General features: G+C 44.6%; 1 protein-coding gene and 1 long non-coding RNA gene across 7 annotated transcripts in view; one reads left to right on the forward strand and one right to left on the reverse strand.

The window, feature by feature from the left end:
- EIF4E3 (eukaryotic translation initiation factor 4E family member 3) overlaps window positions 1–13,674 on the reverse strand; it is a 72,902-nt gene that overhangs the window by 42,444 nt on the left and 16,784 nt on the right. For 3 of the 6 annotated variants that reach the window (XM_077990138.1, XM_077990136.1, XM_028843121.2), the window contains exon 1: window positions 4,794–4,996. Coding sequence is in view for 1 of the 6 variants with exons in the window: in XM_028843118.2 (XP_028698951.1) it covers window positions 1,468–1,643 (176 nt within the window). In the remaining 5 variants the exon portion in view is untranslated. 6 annotated transcript variants of the gene reach the window in all.
- Window positions 965–7,898, forward strand: LOC144339266 (uncharacterized). Its single transcript, XR_013414103.1, has 3 exons — window positions 965–1,089; window positions 7,207–7,301; window positions 7,760–7,898. It is a non-coding gene; the product is annotated as an uncharacterized LOC144339266 (long non-coding RNA).

Below are 13,674 nucleotides of genomic sequence, written 5' to 3' on the forward strand. Positions count from 1 at the left end.
TAACAATAGCACAGTTGCAGCACACCTATGAAAACAGACACATGATTTCATTCTGCTAAGGTCTGCCAAAAGCACTCTTGTTATGACAGTATAACGCTCTCTTCACATCCCATAATGAAAGTGAAAATGTTTTGAAAGACTCACTCCATCTCCCCCACCCCCAACTTTTTTGGGTCTCCGGCAAAGAAAATGGCAGCAAGTGACAATTCTTATAGACGGGTGCTATAAGAACCCAAAAGGAAAAAAGAAACGAGATTGTCTTCACCAAAAAAAGATACCACTTTTAAAAAAAAATCTTGCAATCATTTTACGCAAACCCTTTTCAAACCAGGTTTGTGTGTACCAAGCAAACTTCTCAGAACAGTCACACATTTCTTCCTAACACTTAGCCAGAGCAGACACGGTTTCATCAAAATTTCCAAATGCTCTTGGGACAACCTTGAGGTGTCATCATTGGGCACCCACTGCAGGGCAGACACTAAGAAGGGGCTTTGCATTCATTCGTGTATTCATTCATCAACAATTTCTGGTATTCTTACCAGAGACCAGGCACAGTTCTAGGTCCAAAATGTCCAAACACAAAAAGCCACTGCTCTTTTATCCTTAACTGAGGGAAGTGTTGAGGAGCTGGGGAGACAGACGGAAAGTAAACAAATTCATATATAATAGAATCCGGCTGCATTAAGCATTAGGAAGAAAAAGAAGGAAGGACAAGAGAATACAAAACGATGGAGCAAGGTTTCTATCTTAGATACGGTAGTCAGGGGGCCTTTCTGAAAAGATGGCACCTGGGTTGTACCCTGGGAAAGCCATAATTCACCCCCTTCCTGACAAGGTGAGCTGCTGTTCATTACTGAATCTCCACCGCATAGCAGGTGTGTGGCTCCACCGTACGTGTTCAGGAAATACCTGCCCAGTGGATGAGGAATAACTGGAAGAGGAGTCCACGGCAGAAGCGGCCGGACACGGGGTGGGGGCGCCCGACGTGCAGTAATCATTGCACCACCGCACACCTCCCAAGGGATGGGCAACTTTTCCGAGCGCTGTCACAGCTGAGGTCGTGTCCTGAGCTCCCAGGCGCCCCGCGGGGTAAGCAGGACAGCCCTCTCCCTGCAGTGGGGACGCGGCCACCCCCACCCAGCTCGCCCACCCTCTCCCACGGCCCGGCCAGCACGCCGCGTTCCGCTCGGAAGGGAACAAGAGGTAGAAAGTGTTGCCGAAACTTTTCGGGCTGCGCGGTCCTCCCCCGGCCCGGAGGCGAGGCCGCCCAACAGCCGCCCGGCGCGGCCCGAAGCTGGCTTCCGACCCGGCGGGGCGAGTCCCGGGACGCGCAGGCGGACGCGCGGCGGGGCCGGAGTCTGCGCCGCAGCGGAGCGGGGCCGGGGCGAAGGGCCGCGCCGAGACAAAGCGGCGGTGGCAGCAGGACCCGGGTCGGGGCCGTGCGCAGCAAGCCCCGCGCCCCCTCACCTGTCGAGCCAGAAGGTCCAGGGCGAGTGCAGCGGGACCGCGCCCGGCTCGGGGTGCAGCGCCGACAGCTGCTGCAAGCCGAGCGGCGGCTCGGGGGCGGCGGCGGCGGCGGCTGCGCGGGACCCCGGCGGCTCCCGGGCCCCGGCGGGGGGCGCGGCGGCCGGGGGCAGCGCCATTTTCTCCGCCCCGCCTGCCAGGCCGGCGGACGCGCGGACCGCGGGGCGAGCGCGGCTGAGTCACCCCCGGCCCCCTCCCCGCCCCTCCCCTCCCCGCCCCTCCCCTCCCCGCCCCGCCCCGCGCGCCCCGCCCCGCCCCGCCCCGCCCCGGGCCCGCTGCCTGCTGCCAGCCGCTCGCAGTCTTCAGGGCCTGGGAGCCGCGGGTAGGGGCCGTGGGAGGCACCACCGGGCCGGGTCCGCCGAACAAAGACAGGCCCACGAAGGGATGGAGGGCCGATCCCGTACAGGCGCGGGACCCGCGTGGGGGGACCGACGGCCCGGCCTGGAGTGGAGGCCGGGGACGGACTAGAGGGCCCACGGGGGTGAGAGGGACCTGGGAACGGTCTGCAGGCGGGCTCTGCAGCCATGCAGAAGGGCAGCGGGATGGAGCGGCAGGCTAGGGACAGATGGAGGGATGGATGGGCCAGGGGATGGAGCCCCAGACCCACGTGGTGCAAGGGAAGGAGGGATGGACAGACATACCAGCAGTCAAAAGGATGGAGGGAAGGCTGGCAGATGGCGGGAGGAGGGAAGGAGGGATGGAGGGCAGATGGAAGCACAGTTGGGTGTGACAGATAGATGGAGAGGGGAACCGATGGCCAAATGGATAAAGAGCCTCCAGTGCCCGCGAGTACAGAACAAAGGGCGAGACAGAAGAATGAACAGGAGAACCACTGACTGGGGCATGAGGCTGGAGCAGGTGGGCTTTGCATTCCTTTTAGTGAGAGCATACTTCCGAACTCCGCTGATTTGAAGGGGCCAGAGCCCCCATCCCAACCTCTGGAGCTACCATGTGACCACAGTGAGGGCCTCAAGCCGGCGTAACGTGTGGCTAACTTCAGAGAACATTTCCCAAAATCAGCCGAAGTATCCAGATCTGCCCTAAAGCACCTGCGAGTAGGAAGGAGGAAAGTGGGCAGCTCTGAACACAGCGCTCTGCTTCCTGTACCTCTGAGCACTCAGGAAGTCCCTTAGGCGGTGAGATTCCTGAACCCAAAGTAGGAGGGACCCTCCTAACACTGCTTCTCCCCAGGTCTCTGTCACTTTCTTTTTCAAAAGAAAAGCAAAGGCATGAGGCATGTGAACACACATGTCGCAACCAACATGGACATCCTCTTTACACTTGAATTTCTAGATAGTTCCTCTCTGGCCTTGAGCAGTGAAGGGCATGGGGTTCCATCTCCTCACTGATTTTCTACCTGGCCTAGCATGTGTTCTGTTCATGCCTTGAGCATTCGCTGGGATGGAAGAGCTACAAAACAAGACGAGTTCAGGGACTTCAGAGCATCATCATAGACTGTCATGAATCCCAGAGTAGATGCCCTCCCTAAAAGGTAATCAAGGTCACATAAAGTGACAATAAAAAAAATAAGACTGCTACTTTGTGACCCCTGCTTTAAATTTAGCTTCTATATAACATACAATGTTGGAAGCAATGACAGATTTTATAAAATCTGTCCAACACTAAAACGGAGGAGAGTGCTTTTGGTTAGATGCATTTATCTTGTTGCTTAATATCTCCTTTCATTTTTCCAAGAAGGGTGGTATATGGCATTGTTTAAACTGCTCTGAGCACTTTACCCTTAATAACTCATTTAATCCTTACAATAAGCCAATGAGGAAGATACTATTAACCCATTTTACAGATGAGGAACAGAGATAAGATTAAGATAACCCCAAGGTCACAGAGCTAGTAAGTGGGAGAGCTGGGATTTGAACATAGGTATTCCCACTCCAGAGTCTAGACTTTCAACTGCCAGACTCTCCTGCCTCTCTACATGGAACACTAACAAGTCCACATAGTAAAAACAAGCTGTGACTGGTAGGTCTCCTTCCCTCCCGAGACTATCAATCTTCATTCCCAGAGGAAACCACTGGCAACAGTTTCCTTCCAGAAAAATGCAAGTATGCACATGCAAGCATATATCTAGATTAATTAAGTTATAAATCTGTATTTTTTTATAACTGAAATAGAAGCATTCAATACCAATACTGCACCTTATTTTACTTAACATTATATCCTTGAAGATTTTTCCATATCAAAACATATAGATCTACTTTATCTTAAGGGCTGCAAAGTAATTCATTGTAAAGAAGTAATATAATTTAATTCACTAGCCTCCAACATTTATGTGGTTTCTAGACATTTTCTTATATAAATAATCCTACCATAAGTATTTTTATATTTATGTCTTTCTTCATCTGCACAAGCTAATCTCAGAATAAGTTTGGAGAAGAATTGTTGGCTGCATTTAAAAATTTGATACACATTGCCAAATTGCTTTGCAAAGTGGTTACATGAATTTATATATAGCTGATTTATAAATAATGGTTGATTCTGAAAATTTATATTTACGAAGTGACACATATCTATATAAAATTCCAAGGCATGGGTAGAGAGGAAGTTTTGCTTTCTAATGATTAAAACTAGTCAAACTGTCAAGTTTAGCTCCTTCCTTATGTCCTTTAACAATATCCTCAGCAAAAAAAGGGCTAGTCAAGAATTTTTATCTGCAGTTTCTGTAAAAGGAATGTGTACCACATGAAAAAAATCCCTCCAGAATTTAGAACTAGGAACAGTCTGGCAGTTTTTCTTTACTGAATAGCAATTATATACCTTTCTCTCTTTTTGCTTTGGCTTCCAGGCCGCTCATAATTACATTTGGTGCTCAATCACACCACCAATATTAGCCAATGAAGAAGCATCACTATTTTTATATTTATTCCTACTTCTATTTTAAAGACCTAATAGCATATATGCACCTTACACTGAATCCCTCAAATTTCTTTTGGAAGTAAGTGGTATATATGAATAGATAAAATTTAAATGACCTTAAGATTAATAAAAGAGATAATACAAAATGGCTAAGGAGGGAACAATGGGCACAATTTTCATTCCTTTCCTATTTGAAATATGTAAGAGACTTAATTATTTTTATTGCTCTTCAGAGTCATTCTTAGAAGATAATAAATTAGGGAAATTTCCCTCATCTGGGAACTGGACGGCAGGAACTAGAATTTCAAGGTAGAAAGGGGATTCAGCAATCATCTAAGCAAACACATCACTTTACAAATGAGGAAACTGAGGCCCAGAGAGGTGAGGTGACTTACCCGAGGCCACAGCTCTAGGAAATGACAGAGGCGGGACTAGAACGTGGGTAGCTTGAGGTCCGGACCAACGTGCTCTCCCACTGCATGACACGCAACACAGACGACTTGGGGTGGCAGAAGAGAGGAAGAGAAGGTGACCCCACAGCCCCTAGCAATGAAAACAACAAGAAGGACTTGAGGCACTCATAAATAATTAAGCAATTAGCTGCAGCAGCTACTCCCCTCCCCTCCAGCATCCAGTCACCAAGGCAACTTGGGCAGGGTGCCTGCTGGTTGCCTAGTAACAGTGTGGTCTGCTCCCCTGACATGCTCCCTAGGCATCAAAGGATTTGAGAGCGGGGAAGAACCTTAGACAGGGATCACTGTTCCAACACCTTCATTTTCCAAATGAGAAAAGAAAGGCCCAGAGAAGCTGGGTAACCTGCCCAAGGTCACACAGCTATTCAGACACACAGACAGGCTCCATTCCCAGTTGCTTTCCATTGCACTAAGGCTGCCTCAGGGAGGCTGCAGATGGAGGAGAGGGGGAAATCTCTCTACAGTTCCTAGAAGAATGAGAAAGTCAGAGCAAGGAAGCAGGCAAGAAAGAGACAGAAACCTGAGCGCTCATATGCAATTAGCAGGAGCTGGTAATCCCATCAGCCCAACTTTCATCATCACCATGGCAACATGGGTGAGGTGGGTGCTGGTTGCCTAGCAACAAGTGGTCCTCTCTCTTCTACTCACATCCGCTCCCTGGGAGTCACAGGAACAGCAGAATGATGACGCTGGAAGGGAAGGCAGGGGTCCTAACTCAGTCTCCTCCTTTACTCAACAAGGAATCTGGGGTTCAGGGACACTGGAAGTCACACAGCCAGAGTTAGCTAGTGCCATTCTCTCCATTGATGGCCTCTGTCTCAACACTTTGGGAAGGGAGCCTTCCATTCAATAAAGGCAGAACATGGGAGGGAACTGGCCAGTGGTTCCCTCGAAAGGAGGGAACACACGGTCTCTAATGTCAGAAAACCTGGATCAAAGCTAGTTCTCCCTAAAGCTGGCAAGCTTCCTATTCTCTCTGTGCCTCAGTCTCCACATCTGAGGACTGGACATGCTAATGGTCTCTATCTCTTGAGTTATCATTAGGACTAAATGAGAAAATGTACATGTCAAGTGTCTGGTATATAGTAAAGATATACTAAATGTCAGACATTCATTCATTCCACACTCAATAAATATTTGTTGCATGTCTGCTATGCAAATGCCACTGCTCTAAGCTCTCCAGGTTCATTAGCAATACAGACAAAAGAAATTCCCGTCTCAGGGAGCCTACATTCCAATAGAATGTGTGTGTGTGTATTTAAGTGTTTGTTGAATGGATGGGGGAACTCATTGGCAATATGCTGTTTATGTTGCTGGGCTCCTTCTCTAAGACTGAGAAGTTTCCTGTTTACAGGGTGTGATTCTATAAATATGCAGGCCTGTCTTTTATGTGGGAACTCCGTTTTCCTTTCTTTTAACAGCAAAAGAAAAAAGAAGGCAATGGCCACTAGATGGCAGTCTTCAGTTCCCGTAGGTACAGGGCACAGGAAGGGTCTGGCCTGGGGCACAGGCCCTGACTGAAGCTTCCAACAAAGGTGTGTTGCAGCTGGTCAATCCTAGAGCAATGGCTTCGAGAGGTAGGGGAGACTTGAAACTATTCTGGGATACTCACGGGTCAGGGGAGGCTGCGGTGTGGTTCAAGATGATTGCTTCTGAGTGAGACTGATCCCTGCTCTAACCAAGATCCTGCCATGGGTAAACCCTGTGACTCTGGGAAGTTATTAACCTTGCTGAGCTCCAGATTCCTCATCTGGGGTACAAAGATAACAAGAGCGCCCTCAAGGGACTGCTCTAAGCCATGTATAAGAAAACATTGTCTATAAAGCACCTTGCAAGTTGCACATAGAAAAAGCTCAACTAGTGTTATTAATCTCTAGATTCCAAAAGACCTCTGAAGGTCTTTTAGGGGCCAGGCCAGGCCTCTCTTGTTCAGAGCTGCTAATGGAAGAGAAAGGAGTAAAGGAAATGGCATGTGCTAAGCATTTGCAGTGAGGACACTGAGGTCCATGTGGTCGCTAAGCCTGGAAAATGTGGCCTTGAGGTTTGGTTGTCCCACTCTCCACATCCATCCACCTATCAGACATTGAGTTCTCTCGTCCTGATCTGCCTGCACTCCGCGTGTTGGTCTTCCTTCTTCTTTTCTTGTTCTCTATTATCATTATTGCTATTTTTTTGAGACAGAGTCTTGCTCTGTTGCCCAGGCTGGAGTGGAGTAGCACAATCTTGGCTCACTGCAGCCTCGACCTCCCAGGCTCAAGCGATCCTCCCATCTCGGCTTCCCCAGTAGCTACAGGCACATGCCACCATGCCCTGCTAATTTTAAAATTTTTTGTAGAGACAGAGTTTCGCCATGTTGCTCAGGCTGGTCTTGAACTCCTGGCCTCAAGTGATCCTCCCGCATCAGCCTCCCGAAGTGCTGGAATTACAGACGTGAGCCACCGTGCCCAGCCTGCTCTTCCTTCTTTATTCCCACTGGTGCCAGCCACTCCCAGTCCTTACTCCTGAGTCAGCCAAGCATGGTCTGGAGGACTGCAACAACCTCCTAACAGGTCTCCCTGCTTCTAACACCTGACCCTCTCATCTCCTGCCAGACAGCAGCCTGACCAACAGCCCTCAAACACTGGTTTGCTTCTGCCTGCTCTCAGAAAAAAACCCAGACTTTCTGGTGACCAACAGTACTCGGCATCTTCTGGACCCTTCCTGCCTTTCCAAACCCGTGGCTGAGCTCTCCCCCTGCCTCAAAGCTTCTCTGTGGCCACAGGGCATCTGCACATGCTGTTCTTTCTCCTGAACTGCTAGTCCCTCTGCTTGGCATGGCTGACTCCTTCTCCTGCCTTAGGCCTCCACTCTAAAGCAGGTCTTCTCCCCTTTCTCATTATTTTTTTCAGGGCATGTGTCAGCTGCACACATCTACTGCCGATCTTCCGAACCAGAATATCCAGTCCAAGTGGAGACGGCCAGGCCTCTCTTGTCCACGTTTGTCCACCCAGTGCCTAGTGCAGGGACTGTCCAAGGCTGGCACACCAGCAACATCTATTAAGGAAACAAAGTCTGTGGCTTTGTCTCCTAATTTCTTGTCTTTCTCCTCTGCCAGTGTATCTTTCTTATGGACAGCATGTTGGTCTTCCTAAAAAGCACTTTTGTCCTATTACTTCTTTGTTCAAAAGCCATAAAGCGCTGCCTGTTTCTCATAGGCTGAGGTCTGAAATCTGGAATCTAGCCTTTGAAATCGTCTACACCTTGACCCCCTTTTCCAAATGCATTTGCAAGTATATTTCCAAATATATTTAAAGAGATATAATTATACACTCTATTTACATATACTTGGAATATATATGTTAAATCTATATATTTGGAGATATAGCTATACATGGAAATACATATATTCCAAACAGATTTGTCCCTATCTCTTGGTGCATTTTCAGCTCTGCCACAACATGAGCTCCCGAAGACAGGCCTGGGCCCACCCCCTCCACCACTGTCTTCTGGGTTCCTAGCACAGTGTCTGGCACATGGGAGATCCAGCTTTACTGAATCAATGACGGTCTTACTTCCCACTTGGTAAACACACCGTATATACTCATATCTTCACACTTTTGCCTTAGACCTTTCTTCTCTCCTCTGACCATCTAAATTGTCTAACCATCCTTCAAGGGCCAGGCCAAGTTCCCTCACAGGAAGTAAGTCACCAAACACACTCCAGATAGGGACATTCACAGAGTCCCAGAGATACAGCTGGGCGGTGCCCAAACTACTTTACCAGGAGGAAATCCCTTATCCTGGCAAAAAGAGCACTGGGAAGTAACCAAGCTCTTCCGTGATTTAAAAAAAGTCTCAATGATTTCAAATATATAGGATTTGTGGCCAGTCTAAGAGCTCTGATTAAAGGACCTTTGTTGTAGTCACACAGAATTCTGCTGATTGGAGGAGTAATGATTCGTATAACCAACTCCTCCTGTTGGGCACTTAGATTATTACCAATGATTGTGGCTATCATGTGCAACCCTGTAATAAACACTGTCAATCACTGGCTTCTTATCAAAGAGTTGTTCTGAATATTACTGGCCAGCCAATCAATCAGAGATACAAAGATGGCTTACATCAGAAACTGTACTGAAGGGGTGAACTGGCAGGCCTCAAATTTGTCTTCAGCAATTTTTAAGAGAGGAAACAATGAGCAGTAGAGAGGCGAGTGATCAGAGGAAAGTCCAAAAACATATGCTTGAATGTGCGCGTGGTAGATACGCAAGGAGCAGGTCCTGCAGCACTGCCTGTTCCACAGGATTTCAGCAACCATCCTGGAGGCCTGTAATCCCCACTGTGGGCTGATAACAGCTAGCCTAGTGGGACAAATCAACAGCAAGCAAGTCATTTCTTTACGTCTAAGAAGCTGCTTTAAGGATAAAATATTGTTTGGGGCTTTCAGTTATGGTTCATAGATCATTTAGGGGAACATTTTGTAAGCCAGTTCTCTGAGGAAGTGTATTGTGCTTTCCAAAGCTTTATTTTAAGCTGAAATAATCATATTTATGACATAAGAAATCCTGATACAGAAAATATAAGCTGACTTGGCAAAATATTAGGACGTGATAATTCAGGCTGCAAAAAGACCACCTGTACCATCTTTCCCTGTACCATATTTAACCCAAGCTTCCTGAGGGGTCGGGAGCTCACCTTTGAGGTCCTCAGAGACTGTTATAAAGTACTGCTCATGTGCTGGAAACTCAATAAATATCTGAATAATGAATCCTTCTGTGATTTAAAAACATTCATTAAAGTATAGCCTGAAATATTTTATAAGTCATTTACTTCTTAAGAGCTAAGTACACTAAAGTTTGAGAAGCCATTATCAACTGATGAACAATTAGTAAAGGAAAATAAAGCAATTTTTGAAATGAAGCTGCATTATTTGTTTTCTAAAAAAAATCATAATTGCATGACATTTTTAGAACTGTAACTACTGTGCAAAATGATCCATTAGGAAACATGAGGACACGTGCAGTGTTTAGGCCAGTGAGATCCCTTCAGTTACCGAATCTCTTTTCTTTTACCATCAGCAGGAATTGCATACTTACAATACAGAAAGATCCTGTTAATTTTTCAGTCTTTTCCTGTTCTTTCTTATTAGTTACATATTATCTACATAATGGCATGTTGCACCTTATGGTATTTGCTTTAAAATTTTCTTAGTGTTTGTGGTAAGATAGTATCTTATTCCCAGAGGCTAAAAATATTCACACATTGATCATACTACATCATCATTACAAAAGACGAGCTCTCATGAAGGCTATGATGAACATGGTACCCCTCAGATGACTTTATGCAAGTATTTGATGTCACAAATATATACTGTGGTTGACAATTATCTTGGAGATAGCTGAGTCACTTTTGTCCTTTCAAAACCTACCAGGTCACTCAAAAATACACTGTGAATTATCCTAAATTTGGGATGAGTCCCTATCATTCCTAAAGTGCCTAAGGGTCATGTCTGCTTGCCTTATTGGACTAAAATATTTTATAACATATGAAACATAAGTTTGTCAATTAAACATAGTATCGTGTTTTTCATAGTTTGCAAAAGCACAGTTAATGATGCAAATAATTTCCTATTTTTCATTCTGAGGGAAAATCATTAATAAAACCATACTCCTTATTAGAATTGAAATTCAGCAGTAAGAGGGCACAAGCCACCCATAATGGCAAGATATAAATTAGCAGTGAAAAAAACAAGCCAACTGATTATAACGTCCGGATGGAAATGAGTAACTGAATCATTCTTTGTCAAATCAAATAGCATCTTCATAAGTTGTTGCATCATCTCTGTTGATTCAATTTAACTGGAAGATATCAGAACATGACTATGACCTGCACAAGTATCTTCATTTCTCGTGCTCATTAGTATTCGGCCTATGAGTCCTCTCCTTTTATTTTGAAGATGAATTCACCTCTAAAATCGTTTTTGGTTTCTAATCCTCAACATCAACCCATGTTAAAAAGAAAACTGGCCCCAGGCTGGAATGAAATTATTGGAATTAAGAAACTGGGGCCCCAGTGTTTGGTCGAATCTTTTATCAAAGGAAGAATTCAAGCACTTCTTTTACCAGGCAAGCTGGTAAGTACAAGTTGTCATGGAAACAGGATGTATTCAAATTATATGAGGAATGATGTTCCTCATCTAACTAGGTGTTCATCTCATCTAAATGGGGAGAAATTGGTGTAGCTGAAATCCATTATATTTCTTTCAAATCTGCATTAAAAACAATCATTTCCTTTATTTTATATAGGAGTACACCGGCACAGAGCCTCACTCTCATAAAATGAAGAATTAAAATTACTTGCAAAAGAATTGGTGCGTAAATAAAAAGACATAAAATGAAAATGAATCCCATGATATAAATCTATTGACGCACAGTGAAGGGTGGGAGAATGGAAATCAGATAATATAATACCTCCATCTATCATGGGACATATTTTTCTTCAATAGCATTAGTAACTAGTTTTTCTACAGAATGATCCAGGCCAGAGCAGTTCTCTGCAAGTTGAGGAGACTTGCTAATAGGTGTAATGTCACCACCCTGATAACAGCAGAGCACCCTGTGAATCCACAGATTCCTAACAAAGAAAGGCAATACTGTGCTAAGCAGGTACTTCCCACTCCTCAGTAAGGCAACCATTGAAAAACACATGGCACAAACTAATTTTGTGGGGAGGCTATTACAGCATGGAGGGCCCATGAAGTCACAGCTCTACTTAAGAGGCAGCCTAAAGTTCTTTCTGGATCAAAGTAACCTAGGAGAACATCTTTTCATTTTTATTTTTTCAAGTGAAGATCATTTCTCCACCTCCCTCCAAAAAATGAGAAGAAAACATTTTCATGTTTTGCTGGTTAAAATGCTGAGGTTTCAATGAAACTCTTGTCCAAGCACTTAAGATAATAATAATTCAAATAAAAATACCAATAGCTCCAAAATCTACAAAGAAATTTTTAAATTCAACAATAAGAAAATGAACACCGTGATTTTAAAATTGGACAAAAGACCTGAGCAAACATCTTGCTGATGATATACAGATGGCAAATAAGCACCACGAAAAGATGATTAATATCATATGTCACCAGAGACTGCAAATTAAAACAATGAGATGCCACTATACACCTATTAGAATGTCTGAATCCTAAAACGTTGGCAACACCAAATGCTGGTGAGGATGTGGAGCAACAGGAACTCTCATTCATTGCTAATAAAAATGCAAAATGGTACAGCCACTTTGAAAGACAGTTTGGCAGTTTATTACAAAACTAAACATATTTTACCATACAATCCAGCAATTATACTCCTTGATATTTACCCAATTGAGTTGAAAACTTATGTCCACAAAAAAAAAAATCCACAGAGATGGTTATGGCAGCTCCATTCATAAATGCCATAACTTGAAAGGAGACCAGATGTCCTTTAGCAGTGAGTAGATCAGTAAACCATGGTACCTCCAGACAATGGAATATTATTCACTGCTAAAAAGCAATGAGCTATTATGCCACGAAAAGACATCGGGGAAACTTTAATGCATATTACTATGTGAAAGAAGCCAATCTGAAAAGCTACATACTGTACGATTCCAACTAATACAACATTCTAGAAAAAGGCAAAACTATGGAGTCAGTTAAAGGATCAGTGGTTGTCAGGGGTTCAGGTGTAGAAGAGGAAGGAATGAATAGGCAGAGCAAAGATTTTTATGAAAATAAAACTATTCTGAATGATACTCTAATGGCAGATACATGTCATTGGACACCCGTCAAAACCCATAGAATGTACAAATCCAAGAGTGAGCCCTAATGTAAACTACGGACTTTGGTTGATAATGATGTGTCAATGTAGGCTCCTTGATTATAAAAAATGCACCCATCTGGTGTGGGATGTTGATAATGGAGAAGGCTATGCATACGTGAGGATGGGATACATGGAAAACTCCTTGTACCCTCCACTCAATTTTGCTGTGAACTTGAAACTGCTCTACAAAAGAAAGTCTATTAAAGAAAAATATCAACAGCAACAACAGCTACCATTCTGTGAATCCTTAACTATTCTCATCTAATCCACATATCAACCTGATGAGGTATTAATAAGTATGATTATCATCTCCCACTTTACACACTGGAGGCTCAAAATGGTTAAGTAACATTCCCATCATCACCCAGCAAGAGGTATGGAGTTCAAACCCTAAGTCTGCCTGTGCTCCTAATAGTTGCAACTTCAGGAAACTTTAGGAAATGTTTCACTTCTCTGAAGTCATCTCTATCATCTGGAAAATGAGGTGAGTCTCTGACTTATGAAAATATTCAAGTTATGCCCTAAATGTTCAAAACAGAGCACTGTGGCAGAAGGTGCTTGAATATCTGGTGTACAAAACATATGACCACCTACTAAATAAACAATTTAGAACGTGGAAAATATCATAGTTCAACTACAAATTAATAGCTCTCTAATTTTTACCATAAAGTTGGTTGAGTCACCTGCTTTTGGAGAGTGGCTGTTCAAGAGGAATACACCCTTGGATTCAAGAATCTCAATGAACTCTAATCACAAAAAACATGAAGAAAATCACACCAAGGCAAGGCATAATCAAACTGCTACAGTGCAGAAAAAAAGATACATTATATACAGAGGAACAAAGTAAGAATTAGGCTGGGTGTGGCGGCTCACATCTATAAACCCAGCACTTTGGGAGGCTAAGGCAGGGGGATTGCTTGAGGCCAGGAGTTCAAGACCAGCCTGAGTAGCATAGCGATAACTCTCATCTCTACCAA

This window comes from Macaca mulatta, chromosome 2, assembly GCF_049350105.2.
Source record: "Macaca mulatta isolate MMU2019108-1 chromosome 2, T2T-MMU8v2.0, whole genome shotgun sequence".
NCBI lineage: Eukaryota > Metazoa > Chordata > Mammalia > Primates > Cercopithecidae > Macaca > Macaca mulatta.